Here is a 14,062-nt window from a genome sequence, read left to right as displayed (position 1 = left end):
GTCATTAAAGATTCTTTCCGTTTGGGAGTGTTCCAAATTTCAGTGGAGTGAGATTTTAGTTGAGCAGTTGAGCGAACAGTCGAAGGATGGATTAAAATATGAAAAACAAATACACAAAGGCGGTTCTCTGCAATCTCTGTGTGAGATGTTTAAAATTGATTATAATTATGGTCAGACAGAGTAAACCAGCATATCGTAACAGGGCTTTGCTGTAAATGAAGAATGGAAAAATTTGAATCAGGGCAATATATTTATTAGATTTAAACATCGTTTACAAACGGAGAGGAATAAATGAAAGAAATGCAAAAATGTTTTTATCATTAATTATGATTCGTGGAACTTTGGAAATTTACTTTATGATGGATCAGTTTAAAGAGAAACATTAATTCTGTTGGAATATTAATTTCAACCTGCCGTGCAGCAGCATTAAACGGCAACCAAAAACCATTCCCGAAAACCGCTGAGCCTTATCGCACCGCCTTTTGGCAATGGTTGTTTTTCCCTAGAGGCATCCAACACAATCTGCTGCTGCCACGCGTCCTGTGTACGAACCCAAAACTGCCTATCTCCCAGACACTAAACTTTGTTTGGTTTGTGTGAGTTAGGTGTGCGAAATGCGTCCGATCAAGTCAACGGCCCAGATCTTCCTCAACCTGCCAGAATTTTTTTACCGCCGGTTTTATTTAATGCGATTAATGAAAGTGTCATAGTTTTAGGTAAAAAGACTTTAAGTTTTTCATAAGGCAGGCATTATTATACTTTTTCTTGTAAACTCATAAAGAAAAATAAGTATGCGATATATGTTTTTTTTCGTGTGTTGACTTCGTTGTATTGAAGCACGCGGGTTGAAGAGAAGATTTTTGCAGTAGCAAATGAAAACCTAGGAGAGCACAGTAGTGCGGAACCAGAGCAGGGTTGCGAAACCAGAGTGAGCATTAATTTTCAAATGAAGACATTTTGAAATACGCAGCAGCGTGATTAATTTTGTAATGACTTGTGTGTTGAAGATTTTGAAATATTCAGGGAACGCATAATGATTTTTTTTTTGGGTATTACAACAACATATGAAAAATTGTTTTTACAGCGGTAAATCAATGTAAGAAATTTTTATTTTTACAGCAGCAAATGTAAAAAAAAATTCACATAGCAGTGAATGAAGATTTTACACAGCAGTGTAAAATTATTTGTAAAAGAGGCAGAGTATTTTGTGTTTGGTGGAAGGTTTTGGTGAATCCTTCTGAGAAAGAGGAAGAAATATGTATAAGGGTTTTTATTAATGAATATAAAGGTTTTATGGGTGTAAAAAATTCTCTGTTCTCAGAAAACAAGTTAGCTTCCCTGTGCAAAAGATCCTGAGGAGAAAAGCAGAGCATTGCTCTATATTCAGTTAATTTGTGTTTGAAATTACCAAAAATTTCCAACATGGTATCAGAGTAGATCTAGGCTCTTTGAAGGTGTTCAAGAAGCTGAAGGAAGGTTCCTTTTGTTGCAGCAGTAAATCTTCTCCAGCAGAGTGAAGTCTCAGGCAAAACAATCTAGGTATTCCTCAAAGTTTTTTTTGTGTGTTATTGCTGAAGAAACAATCAATATTTTAAATATACAGTCAAGGATTTAGAAGCATAGCTGAGAATGCAAGGAATGTCTAGCACAAGCACTAGCATAGGTACTTTTAATCCTCAGCACCCACAGTTTAATGGGGAAAACTATGACTATTGGGCAATAACCATGAGAGCCCTGTTTGCCTCACAAGATTTATGGGAACTTGTTGAATATGGATTTGAAGAACCAACAGATGAAAATGAGTTTAATAGATTAACCCAGGCAGAGAAAGATCTATTGAAGAGTAATAGGAAGAAGGATTCCAAAGCCCTTGTATTTTTATATCAGTCAGTGCATGAGAGTGTGTTTCCAAGGATAGTAGCAGCAAAGACATCCAAAGAAGCATGGAAAACCCTCAAGACACCATATCAAGGCATGGAGAAAGTGAAGACAACAAAACTACAATTGCTGAGGAAAGATTTTGAGAATCTGAACATGAAGGAGTCAGACAATATTGACTCATTCTTCACACATGTGATTGGATTGGTCACACAGATGAGGACTCATGGGGAAGTTCTTGAAGAAAGGAGAATTGTGGAGAAATTATTGAGGGTCCTACCCTCAAAGTTTAATGTGATTGTCACCACCATAGAAGAGACAAAAGATCTCTCAAACTTTTCAGTTGATGAGCTACATGCATGGCTGATAACATATGAGAAGAGGTTGAGTAGAAATGAAAACTCATCTCTAGAGCAAGCCTTCAAGACCGAGATGTCCTTTGGAAGAGGAAGAGGCAGAAGCCAGAACAGAGGTGGAAGGAACAGCCCAACAAATGCTCAAGGAAGAGGCAGCAATTCAAATCTGAACCAAGGTCAAAGCAGCAACCAACAAAGAGGACAACATCATGCTCAAGGACAAAGGTATGAAAAATCCAATGTCCAATGTTATTATTGTAAAAAATATGGGCATTATGCCAATGAATGTAGGAAGAAGCAACATGATATGAGTAATAGACCAAATGCAAATGTCACTAGAGAAAACATCATTCAAGATAATGTGTTGTTAGCTTGTAACATGGCTGAAACAAACAGTGAAGACATATGGTTTTTAGACTCAGGTTGCAGCAACCATATGACAGGAAACATAGCCTTGTTTTCTGCTTTAGATCAAAATGTGAAATCAGAAGTCACACTTGGGACTGATAGCAAAATTTATGTTATGGGAAAAGGAGAAGTCAAAATATTTACAAAGAAAGGTGAGAAGAAAACCATAGCAGATGGCTACTATGTTCCTGGAATGAAGTGTAACCTCTTGAGTATTGGACAGCTTATCCATAAGGGGTACAATGTATTCTTTGAGAATGATGTATGCACCATCATGGATAGAGCACCCAGCAAACGATGCATTGCTGAAGTAAAGATGACGAGGAACAGGATGTTCCCTCTTAGAATAAAGGCAGATTTGAAAAACAAAGAAGTAATTGCAGCAGTTACCCAAGAGGCTTTCCAAAGCGTGCCAAAGGATGAAAATTGGTTGTGGCACTTGAGATTTGGACATCTCAACTTTGGAGGTCTTAACTTGTTGAGCAGAAAATGAATGGTAAGAGAATTACCATTGATAGAGAAACAGAACAACCTTTGTGAAGGTTGCATATTGGGAAAACAACACAGAGAAAGTTTTCCATCAGGGAAAAGCATAAGAGCAAAGGCACCCTTAGAGATTGTCCATTCAGACTTATGTAGACCAATGCAAACCCCATCCTTAGTAGGCAGCCAATATTTTCTAACATTTATTGATGATTTTACAAGAAAAACTTGGGTCTATTTCCTTAAGAACAAAAGTGAAGTGTTTGAAAAATTCCGAAATTTCAAAGCACTTGTTGAAAACCAAAGCGGGCTGCATATCAAGGTCCTAAGAACTGATAGAGGAGGTGAGTATATCTCCAAGGAATTCCTACGGTTTTGTAGAGAAAATGGAATACATAAGAAATTCACAGCTAGGTACACCCCACAGCAAAATGGAGTTGCTGAAAGGAAGAACATGACCATCATGGATATGGCGAGGAGCATGTTGAAGGAAAAGCATTTGCCAAATGATTATTGGGCTAAAGCTGTACATTGTGCAGTTTACATTTTGAATAGGTGTCCTACAAAAGCAATGATGAACAAAGCGCCGGAAGAAGCATGGAGTGGGAGAAAGCAAGGTGTCACCCACTTGAAAGTTTTTGGTTGTGTGGCTTATGCACACATTCCAGATCAGCTAAGGAGGAAGTTGGACAGCAAAGGGGAGAAATGTATTTTCATTGGATACAGTGAGGAATCCAAAGCTTACAGGTTGTATATCCCATCTACCAAGAAGTTTTTTGTGAGCAGAGACGTTCAGTTCATTGAGGAGGAAGCTTGGGATGGAAGCATAGAGAAAACAGTGAATATTAAAAACTGTTTGTCTCATGATGAAGATGATGAGGAGATGGCTGAAATACATCCCCAAACAGCAGCACACACATAAGGACAGCAAGGAACACCCTTGAGGATAAATGAAAGTGCTTCTCCAAGCCACTAGAAGGAGGAAATTCAAGTGCATCTTCAAGCACTTGCACACCAAATGAAAGAGGTAAGAAGTTCAGAAATTTAAGTGACATTTATGATGAAGGTATGAATTCATTGTTTGCCTTGTATTGTCATGTTGATGACCCTATTCATTTCGAAGATGCAATTAAGGATAAGAAATGGGTAGAAGCTATGGATGAGGAGATCAATGCCATAGAGAGAAACAAGACATGGGATTTGGTTGAGCTACCAAAAGGTAAAGAAGTCATAGGAGTCAAATGGGTCTATAAGACCAAGAGCAATGCTGAAGGCAAGATAGAAAGGCATAAAGCAAGGCTAGTTGTCAAGGGATACAAGCAGCAATATGGGAGAGATTATGAGAAAACTTTCGCACCGGTTGCAAGAATGGAAACTGTGAGAGCAGTGTTGTCCATAGCAGCTCAAAACAAGTGGAAATTTTACCAAATGGACGTGAAGTCAGCATTCCTAAATGGAGTGTTAATGGAAGAGGTTTATATTGAACAACCTCTAGGCTATGAGAAGAAAGGCCAAGAACACAAAGTGTGCAGATTGAAGAAAGATCTTTATGGGCTGAAGCAAGCGCCAAGAGCATGGTACAGTAGGATAGATTCCTATCTACTAGAGAATGGATTTGAAAAGTGTGAGGGAGAACCCATAGTCTACATCAAAGAAAAAGATGGTAAATTGCTAATTGTTGTGTTATATGTTGATGATGTTATTTTTACAGGAAATGATGATTACCTCATTGAAAACTTCAAAACAGTCATGAAAGAGGAATTTGAAATGACTGACATGGGTTTGCTAAGATACTTCTTAGGAATAGAAGTAGATCAAAATGAAAATGGAATTTTTATCTCACAGGCAAAATATGTAAATGAAGTGTTGGGCAGATTTAATATGCAAGAGTGCAAGGCAGCAATCACTCCCACAATAATGGGATTAAAACTCAGCAAAGAGGACAGCAACAAGGATTTTGATCCTAGTTTGTACAAGAGCATAGTTGGCAGCCTTATGTATTTAACTGCAACTAGGCCTGACATAATGTTTGTTGTTAGTTTAATTTCCAGATTCATGGAGAAGCCAAAGGAAGCACATTGGCAGGCAGCAAAAAGAATTCTGAGGTATGTTAAAGGTACTAAAAGACTTGGCATTTTATATACTGTATCAGAATGTTCAAATTTAGTTGGATACACTGATAGTGATTGGGCTGGAAGTGTAGATGATCGGAAAAGCACTTCTGGTTATGTCTTTCACATGGGTTCAGGAGCCATTTCATGGGATTCTAAGAAGCAATCCATTGTAGCATTGTCTACAGCAGAGGCAGAATATGTGGCAGCTACAACAACAACATGTCAAACAGTTTGGATGAGAAAAATGTTGAGGAGCTTAGGCCAAGAGGAGGCAAAAGCAACAATAATTTTTTGTGACAATAGCTCAGCTATTGCATTATCCAAGAATTCAGTGTTTCATAAGAGAACGAAACACATTGGCACAAGATATCATTACGTCAGGGAATTGGTGAGCAATGGAGAAATTGTTTTACAACATTGCAGGACTCAGGAACAGGTTGCAGACATTTTGATAAAGCCATTGGACCAGAAAAGCGTTGAATTTTTGAGAAAATGTTTGGGTATGACTGAATGCCCAGCAGTTGAAATTAAAGGGGAGTGTTGAAATATTAATTTCAACCTGTCATGCAGCAGCATTAAACGGCAACCGAAAACCATTCCCGAAAACCGCTGAGCCTTATCGCACCGCCTTTTGGCAAAGGCTGCTTTTCCCTAGAGGCATCCGACACAATCCGCTACTGCCACGCGTCCTGTGTACGAACCCAAAACTGCCCATCTCCCAGACACTAACTTTGTTTGGTTTGTGTGAGTTAGGTGTGCGAAATGCGTCCGATCAAGTCAACAGACCGAATCTTCCTCAACCTGCCAGAATTTTTTTACCGCCAGTTTTATTTAATGCAATTAATGAAAGTGTCATCGTTTTAGGTAAAAAGACTTTAAGTTTTTCATACGGTAGGCATTATTATACTTTTTCTTGTAAACTCATAAAGAAAAATAGGTATGCGATATTGTTTTTTTTTCGTGTGTTGACTTCATTGTATTGAAGCACGCGGGTTGAAGAGAAGTTTTTTGCAGTAGCAAATGAAAACCTAAGAGAGCACCGCAGTGCGGAACCAGAGCAGGGTTGCGAAACCAGAGTGAGGATTAATTTTCAAATGAAGACATTTTGAAATACGCAACAGCTTGATTAATTTTGTAATGACTTGTGTGCTGGAGATTTTGAAATATTCAGGGAACGCATAATGAAATTATTTTTGGGGTATTACAACAGCATATGAAAAATTGTTTTTACAACAGTAAATCAATGTAAGAAATTTTTATTTTTACAGCAGTAAATGTAAAAAAAATTTCACATAGCAGTAAATGTAAAATTATTTGTAAAAGAGGCAGAGTATTTTGTGTTTGGTGGAAGGTTTTGGTGAATCACTCTGAGAAAGAGGAAGAAATATGTATCAGGGTTTTTATTAATGAATATAAAGGTTTTATGGGTGTAAAAAATTCTTTGTTCTCAGGAAAACAAGTTAGCTTCCCTGTGCAAAAGATCCTGAGGAGAAAAACAGAGCATTGCTCTGTATTCAGTTAATTTGTGTTTGAAATTACCAGAAATTTCCAACAAATTCCATTGTCATTGATTTTAGATCAATATCACTTTGATAAGTTTGATATTTTTTTTTAAGTTAGAGTTCAATATCAGAATTATATCAATTTGATGGAAAAATCGTTTTTTATTGCAGAAGTGTCTCTTATGAATTTTGCAATCTTAGCCACTTCCCAATTATATAAAATTTTATGTGCCAATTTCCATTACAAACTTCATCAGTGGTGGGCGCTGGATCTTAGAATCCATTGCAGCAAATGCAGGTTTAGCGAAGGACCAGAACACTCGAAATAAAAGTTTGAGTTTCATGCTTGTAAGGAAATGATGAGTTTTTCTTAAATGTTTGGCCGAGGTTCATTCCACCACACTTTGAGAGGTACCGAACACCAAATGTTTTGAAAATAAGATATTTAAAGTATATTATTTTAAAATAAAAATAAATAATTCAAATATTTTTCAAAGATAGTTTAAATCATTTTTTAAAATAAAAATAAATAATTGAAATGAAACATATCATTTCACCGGACCACCTCCTCTTCCCATCCTTGTCAGCATTGAACATTTAACAAACGACATTTCACTCCAATCCTTGTCATCATAATTGAACATTTAACAAATGACATTTCAAGTGGGTGCCACCGGGGAAATAGGATTTATTACATAATTACTATTGAAAATGGGACTCTTCGCATGTTTGACGAAGGTGGTCCCTTTTTTTAATATTTAAATTTTTTTTGGAAATAGGATTATTATAAAATTATTATTGAAAATAGGATTTTTGGAATATTTGATTCTATAAAACAAATGATAAATATATTTTTATATCAATATAATATATATTTTTTAACTCTAGCTATTACTACAATCCTTTGAAGTCATATAGCAAAATAAAGCGAAATCATTTTGTAAAATCTCTCGAGGTGATTTATAAGGCATCTTATTTTAAAATATAAATTATAGAAATGTAATTCTACTTGTGAACTCTTAATAATTTTTTTTTTTAATTAAAGCACTTCAAAAAATATAAACAATATTAATTTAACTATAATTAATTATAATTTTATTTAATGATTTATTTCTAATAATTAATTCACTTAATTTTATTTACAATATCTTCTTGTCTAGTTATCAAAGTGATATTAAAACTTTACATAACAACTATGATTACATCATAAATTAAAATTTGAAGATATACATAATATTTTTCTTTAATATTTTCAATATATGGTGGGATCTTCAACAATTACTTGTTTCTTTTTCCACAGGCTGAAAATGCTAAGATTTGCTCAAGGGCTACAAGACACATGAATAAGTCTCATATTTAAAAAGTTCAATGGTTATTGTTGCCTATACCAACAACATAGCAAACTCACACATTTGCATTATTGATACAATCAATCATTTCATTAAATGTTTGATAGTTGTTGTTGTATGTACCAACAACACTACAAACTTACACATCAACTTTATTAATAAAATCATTCATTTCATAAAACAATGTTGTAATAACAATGTTAAATATGAAAACTGTTTGGTATATTTTGTCTTATTATTGCTAGATATTGTTGCTATATTCATGCATGATTTTTAAATAGGTGTAGGGATTTTTATTTTATTTTTAAATAATCTAAAATTAAAATCTCTAAACACAGGAATAAGAGGTAAATAAAAAGAGGTTGTCCGTCTCGATCCTAAGACGTGTATAAAATTAATAGTGTGAATCGTGAGCACAAGCATCATTAAAGGGATCAACTAGCTTCTACAAAATGACCAAGTCAGCCATGGCTTATGATGTCAGGGTTTTACCCACATGTTTTTATGACATAATCTCATTTTTTTCTACGGTTTAATATTTTATTATATTACGTAAAAATTGGAAAGATAAATATTGTAATGAGATACTCTTTTTTTTGCATTTAATTTTAATTAAATTTTAAAAAATATTATTATAATATTAATTATATTTCTAATGAATTAAATGTTTTTCAAATCCCAACTATTCTAACTCCACCAAAAAGCACTCTTTTATGTGTGGCAAAGATCTTCCAAAAGTTTTTAATTTGGATTAAAAAAATGGGTTATGGGCTAGATATTTTTTGTTGAATATTAAAAATACTTAATTTGGTCTTTTTGTTTTTGGATCATGGACTATGTTTTTTGGTTTATTATTAAATAACAATGAAAAGATAAGACCTACATAAATGATTTCCAAATGATATCCATATCAAGAGTATAGGTAAATGTTCTCACCCACTCCATTGTAATCAAGTCATATTTTTTGAAAAGTCAAATTTAGAGTTGAAAAGTCAAATTTAGAGTGTGTATGCATGTTGAGTTATTTTGGGCGATTAACTAGTCCAAAAAGTATAAACAGCTCTCACTCAGTTTATTCATTGTAATCCAATCGAATCAAGCATTGTAACAATCAAGTTTGTGTGATCAATAGAGAAGAATCAAGCATTGTAACAATAGTGTGCCAATTATTGTATTTCTTTTCTCTACATTTCCAAGCGGAACTAGGGTTTTGTAGATGAATAGGGAACCAAATTGCTTTGGCTCTGTCACTTAGGAACAAAGATAGAATTTGATCGGCAAATTGTTGTCACCCCGTGATTTTCTCATCAAATACAAATAAAAATTTGGTATGATCTTTTGTTGCAATTGCAAAAATAAGTTAGTGAGGTGAATATTTTGAAATTGTAACATGTGTGGGAGTCTGAGTTGATCATGAGCTTACCGTGGCTAACCGAGGAATAAATTGAAAAGGAAAAGCAGAAAGGATAGAGAAGATAAGAAGCAGTTCCACTTTCAACTGTTTTCAGAAATCATTATTTTTTTTGTTTTTTATAGAAAATTAAAATTAAAATTTATTTTTAAAAATTTACATTATTCGCTAAGTTTTTTTAAAATTTATTTTAATCCATCAAAACTAAACTGGGCCGTATCGGATGTAAATTAGTCGGCCACCAAGTAATCTAGCTACAATGTCGGTGTTATAACATTTTAATATATATGTCAGTGGGAAAGTGCGGGGCGGATTATGTGTCTCTCTCGCCCGTAACATTTCTTGACAGAGCGTCGGTGGTGTATGCTAAGGGGACCTCCATAATCTATGATGAAGGATGTGTTCGCTTTACATGGGCCGAGACCGCGGAGCGTTGCAGACGTGTGGTGTCATCACTTGTCAATCGTCTCAAAATTTCGGAAAGGGGACGTGGTCTCAGTTTTGGCGCCCAATGTTCCCGCGTTTTATGTGGTGCATTTTGTCGTTCCAATGGCGGGATTGAGAATGGCGCGGGCTGTTCTCAACGCAATCAATTCTCGTGTCGACACACGCAATGTCGCTACCGTTCTTTCCCACTCCCGCGCCAAGCTCTTTCTGGTTGACTAGCAATTGTTGTCCCTCGCCAAGGACGCCCTCACCCTTCTCGAATCGCCTCTCCTTATTTCTAGTCCGATCCTCATCCATTATCTTGATGATGGCCTTCTAGCTGCTCACATTGCTCGCCTAGTTAAGCAAGTTCGGGTCGTAATCAACAGCACTTACGAGGAGCTGGTTCGAGGCAGCGATCCACGTTTCGAGCCCGTGAAGGTCGCAGACGAGTGGGGGGCAATTGCCCGGAATTACACATCTGCAACCACAGAGGAACATACCTGAGCAGCATGTCTATGTTGTTGCTGTGGGAAATGAGAAGAGGGCTGGTTTATTTGTGGACGCTTGCCATGTTCCACTGCAATTGTTGGACATTCACTTGCGCCATCGCAACTAGAGCCTGAACCAACGTCTGCATCCGCAACACGACTGCAATTGACTATGATTATATATATATAATGCAGCTAGAGTTGCAAAGATCAGAGCTTGAATACCGCTCGTAAATAATCCCAGGAACATTACAGGTATAGGAACTATTAAAGGTACCAGAGAAACAAGAACAGCAACTACCAATTCGTCAGCTAATATATTTCCAAAAAGTCGAAAACTAAGTGATAAAGGTTTTGTAAAATCTTCTAAGATGTTAATTGGTAAAAGTATTGGGGTTGGTTGAATATATTTACCAAAATAACCTAACCCCTTCTTTGTAAGACCTGCATAGAAATATGCTACTGACGTAAGTAAAGCTAGAGCAACCGTAGTATTAATATCATTTGTAGGTGCGGCTAACTCCCCCTGAGGTAATTTTAGAATTCCCCAAGGAAGAAGAGCACCTGACCAGTTAACTTAATGCCGTAGTCTTTAACGCGACTTTTTGAAAGCTTTTCCGGGGATTTTTCCCGGTGAAAATCCCGCAGTAATTTATTGAAATCCAAGTTTGATAACTAGCTTCTGCACAATGAAAGCGTCCCAGGGGTTTTTCAGGGTGCTGAATCCGAATATGCAGTTAAAAAACCATTTTAACTGCAACAAATCATGATTTCATCTCAATTTCTTCAGCCGGATTCCGTCACCGGAATCTCAAAAAGTCGCATTATAGACAACTCCCAAATGCCCATATTGACTATATAACTTCCAAAACTTAATGCCCATATTGACTATAGTTGAATATGGTTATATAATTTCCATGGTTATATTAATTATAGTTGACTATGGTTGATTTATATTAATTATTATTAATTGAATTCATAAACTTACTAATTCAATATTCAATTAAAAATAATAATTTTTAATAATATGGTATTTAAATTAAATTAAATTAAATAAATATTTATAACTATAATTTCACATTAAATATAAATATAATATTGAGTATTTTTATAATGATGAAGTATTTATGATTAATATATAACCAACCGATATCCATCGTAACTTTGGATTTATCAGAGCTTAGAGGGATCAATCTACAATTATGTATCTAAATATAACCTCAAACTAAGATGGATGTAGGCTAGTTTAATTTCCCCTTGAAATAGGTTATATTCCACATGAATACTATAGTTCAATATCATGGGTTCTTAATACCATGGGTCAACTTTATTTTTTATTATTATTAATTTTTATAGGGTTATTTTTATTTTGTTATTTTAATATTATTTTCACTGAGTTAAAATGTTTACATTATATTGGGTTCAATTAAGTTACACATCTTTACCATATTTTTTTTCTTTTACTGAGTTAAAATGTTTACATTAACGTTACACATCTCTAGCATTTGGGCACAGAACCCCTCTCAACTAAATAAAAAAATGAGTAATTTTATTAAAAAATAAAGGTTATTGTTCCATGAAACCACTTCCATACTTTACTTTAAGTATTTACACAAATGTATTTATGACAAGGAAACTTTGGAAATACTACATGCTCTAATGCAATGACACCTTTATGTAATGGGAAGACACTTCAAGGTAAAAACATATCATAATAGCCTTAAATGCTTTTTGGAACAAAGATTATCTTAAAAAGAGCAATAAAAATGGGTCACAAAAATTTTGGGTTATGATTTTGAAATCATATACAAAAAAAGGAAGAAAAATGTTGTTACATATGCACTCTCAAGAAGGGATGACGATGTGAAGCCATTGCAATGTGCCATTTTTAGTATTCAACCTGATTGGATAAATGAGGAAAGCGATGTATGAAAGAATGGCAAAGAGGTGTGGAAACCCATTCAAAAGTTGCAACATGATCCTAGTGCCATTAATCAATTTATCTGCAAAAATGATTCACTGTGGTACAAATGTCTCTTATATCTATTGAAGAACGCCCAACTCAAACAGAAGGTTATTTTGGAATATCACACCTATCTTATAGGAGGGTACTCAGGATTTTTAAAAACTTACCACATGGTCAAGAAAGATTTTTTTGGGATGACCTTAAAGCTGACATTCAGAAGTTTGTGGTAGAATAACTGGTTTGCCAACAAAACAAAGTTGAGACAATTAAGACCCGGGTCTTTTACAACCATTGGTTATTCCTGGTTGGTGTTGGTAGGAGGTTTCACTCAATCTTATCATAGGTCTACCCAAGTCCAAAGGAAAGAGTCTTATCATGGTGGTAGTTGATAGACTTACCAAGTATGCATACGTTTTTGCATTATCTTATCCTTTAAAATCTAGCACAATGACTACTACATTTGTGGAAATAGCTCAAAAGCTACATGGAAACCCAAAGATTATTGTAAGTGATAAAGAACTCATTTTCATTGGAAAATTTGGGACAAAAGTATTTTATTGCCTTGGTAATCAATTATCTTATAATTCATCTTATCATCCTCAATATTATGGGTAAACTAAGATAGTGAAGCAATTTTTGGAAGGATACATTTTCCACTTTGTATATAATAAACAAACACAATGGGTATACTGGTTACCTCTCATAAAATGGCGGTATAACAATGCTTTTCATACAACAACCAAAATAATGTCATTATGGTGCTTTATGGATATCATCCACCATCTATCACATCGTCTCCAAGAGACAATTCTAAGGTTCAAGCAGTGGAAGATCACATCAAGCATCACCACTAAGTTTTCCAACTCTTAAAGGATAACTTGACTCTAACGCAAAATCAAATGAAACAATAAGCATATCAACATTGTAGTGAAAGTCGTTTTGATGTGGGTGATTGGGTACTTTTGTGACTACAACCATACAAACAAATTTTCCTCGAGTAAGCTAAGAACGATAATAAATTATCACCCCAGCACTACAACCCTTATAAGGTGTTGTGAAATATTGGTACTATGACATACAGATTGGAGCTACTTGCATCTTTACGAGTACACCTAATTTTCCATGTTTCATGCTTAAAGAAGGTTATAGATGACAAGCTCCCAATTCAAACTATATTTCCAGAACTTGACGAGGAAGGAAAAAACATATTGGAGCATGAAGAAATCACAAAAACAAGAATCCAACAATTCAAAATCAATCAATTTTAGAGTATCTCATTAATCGAAAGAACATACTTGCTAAAGATTCTGCATGGGAGGATGGGTAATTTATACAAAAACATCCAAAACTACTCAATCCTTGAGGATAACACTTTTTTGAAGGAGAGGGGCATGTTAGGTCCATATAATACTAGTGTCATCGATATATTGTTATTGTGTGCCCTATAGATGCCCAATATTGTTATTGTTGTGCCCTTACATTATTGTTGTTATGTAGGTCCTAATTATATTGTGACCCTTTAGACTCCTATATATATTGTAACAGGGGCTAGTTGATTTTCCATGTAAATAAAATAAAATCAAGATCATGCCACATGTATTCCAAGTTGAACGGTAGACAAACACTATAGTGGGCATCACTTCTGGTTTATTTATGACTACAAAAATTGGCAAAGACA

The 14,062-nt window shown here is 34.9% G+C and overlaps 1 protein-coding gene across 1 annotated transcript; it reads left to right on the top strand.

The window, feature by feature from the left end:
• The first annotated feature begins 9,891 nt into the window (after positions 1–9,891).
• On the top strand, positions 9,892–10,434 carry LOC149266058 (trans-cinnamate:CoA ligase, peroxisomal-like). The gene is made up of 2 exons (XM_089406995.1): positions 9,892–10,158; positions 10,189–10,434. Exons 1-2 carry the CDS (start codon positions 9,892–9,894, stop codon positions 10,432–10,434), a joined length of 513 nt encoding a protein of 170 aa, XP_089263121.1.
• The last annotated feature ends 3,628 nt before the right edge of the window (positions 10,435–14,062 follow it).

This window comes from Pinus tabuliformis, chromosome 6 (genome assembly GCF_031772625.1).
Source record: "Pinus tabuliformis cultivar Carrire ecotype Pingquan chromosome 6, CPIR1, whole genome shotgun sequence".
NCBI classification, from domain to species: Eukaryota; Viridiplantae; Streptophyta; class Pinopsida; order Pinales; family Pinaceae; genus Pinus; species Pinus tabuliformis.
Note: the sequence above shows the minus strand (reverse complement) of the source record. Positions and strands in the feature narration are given on the sequence as shown.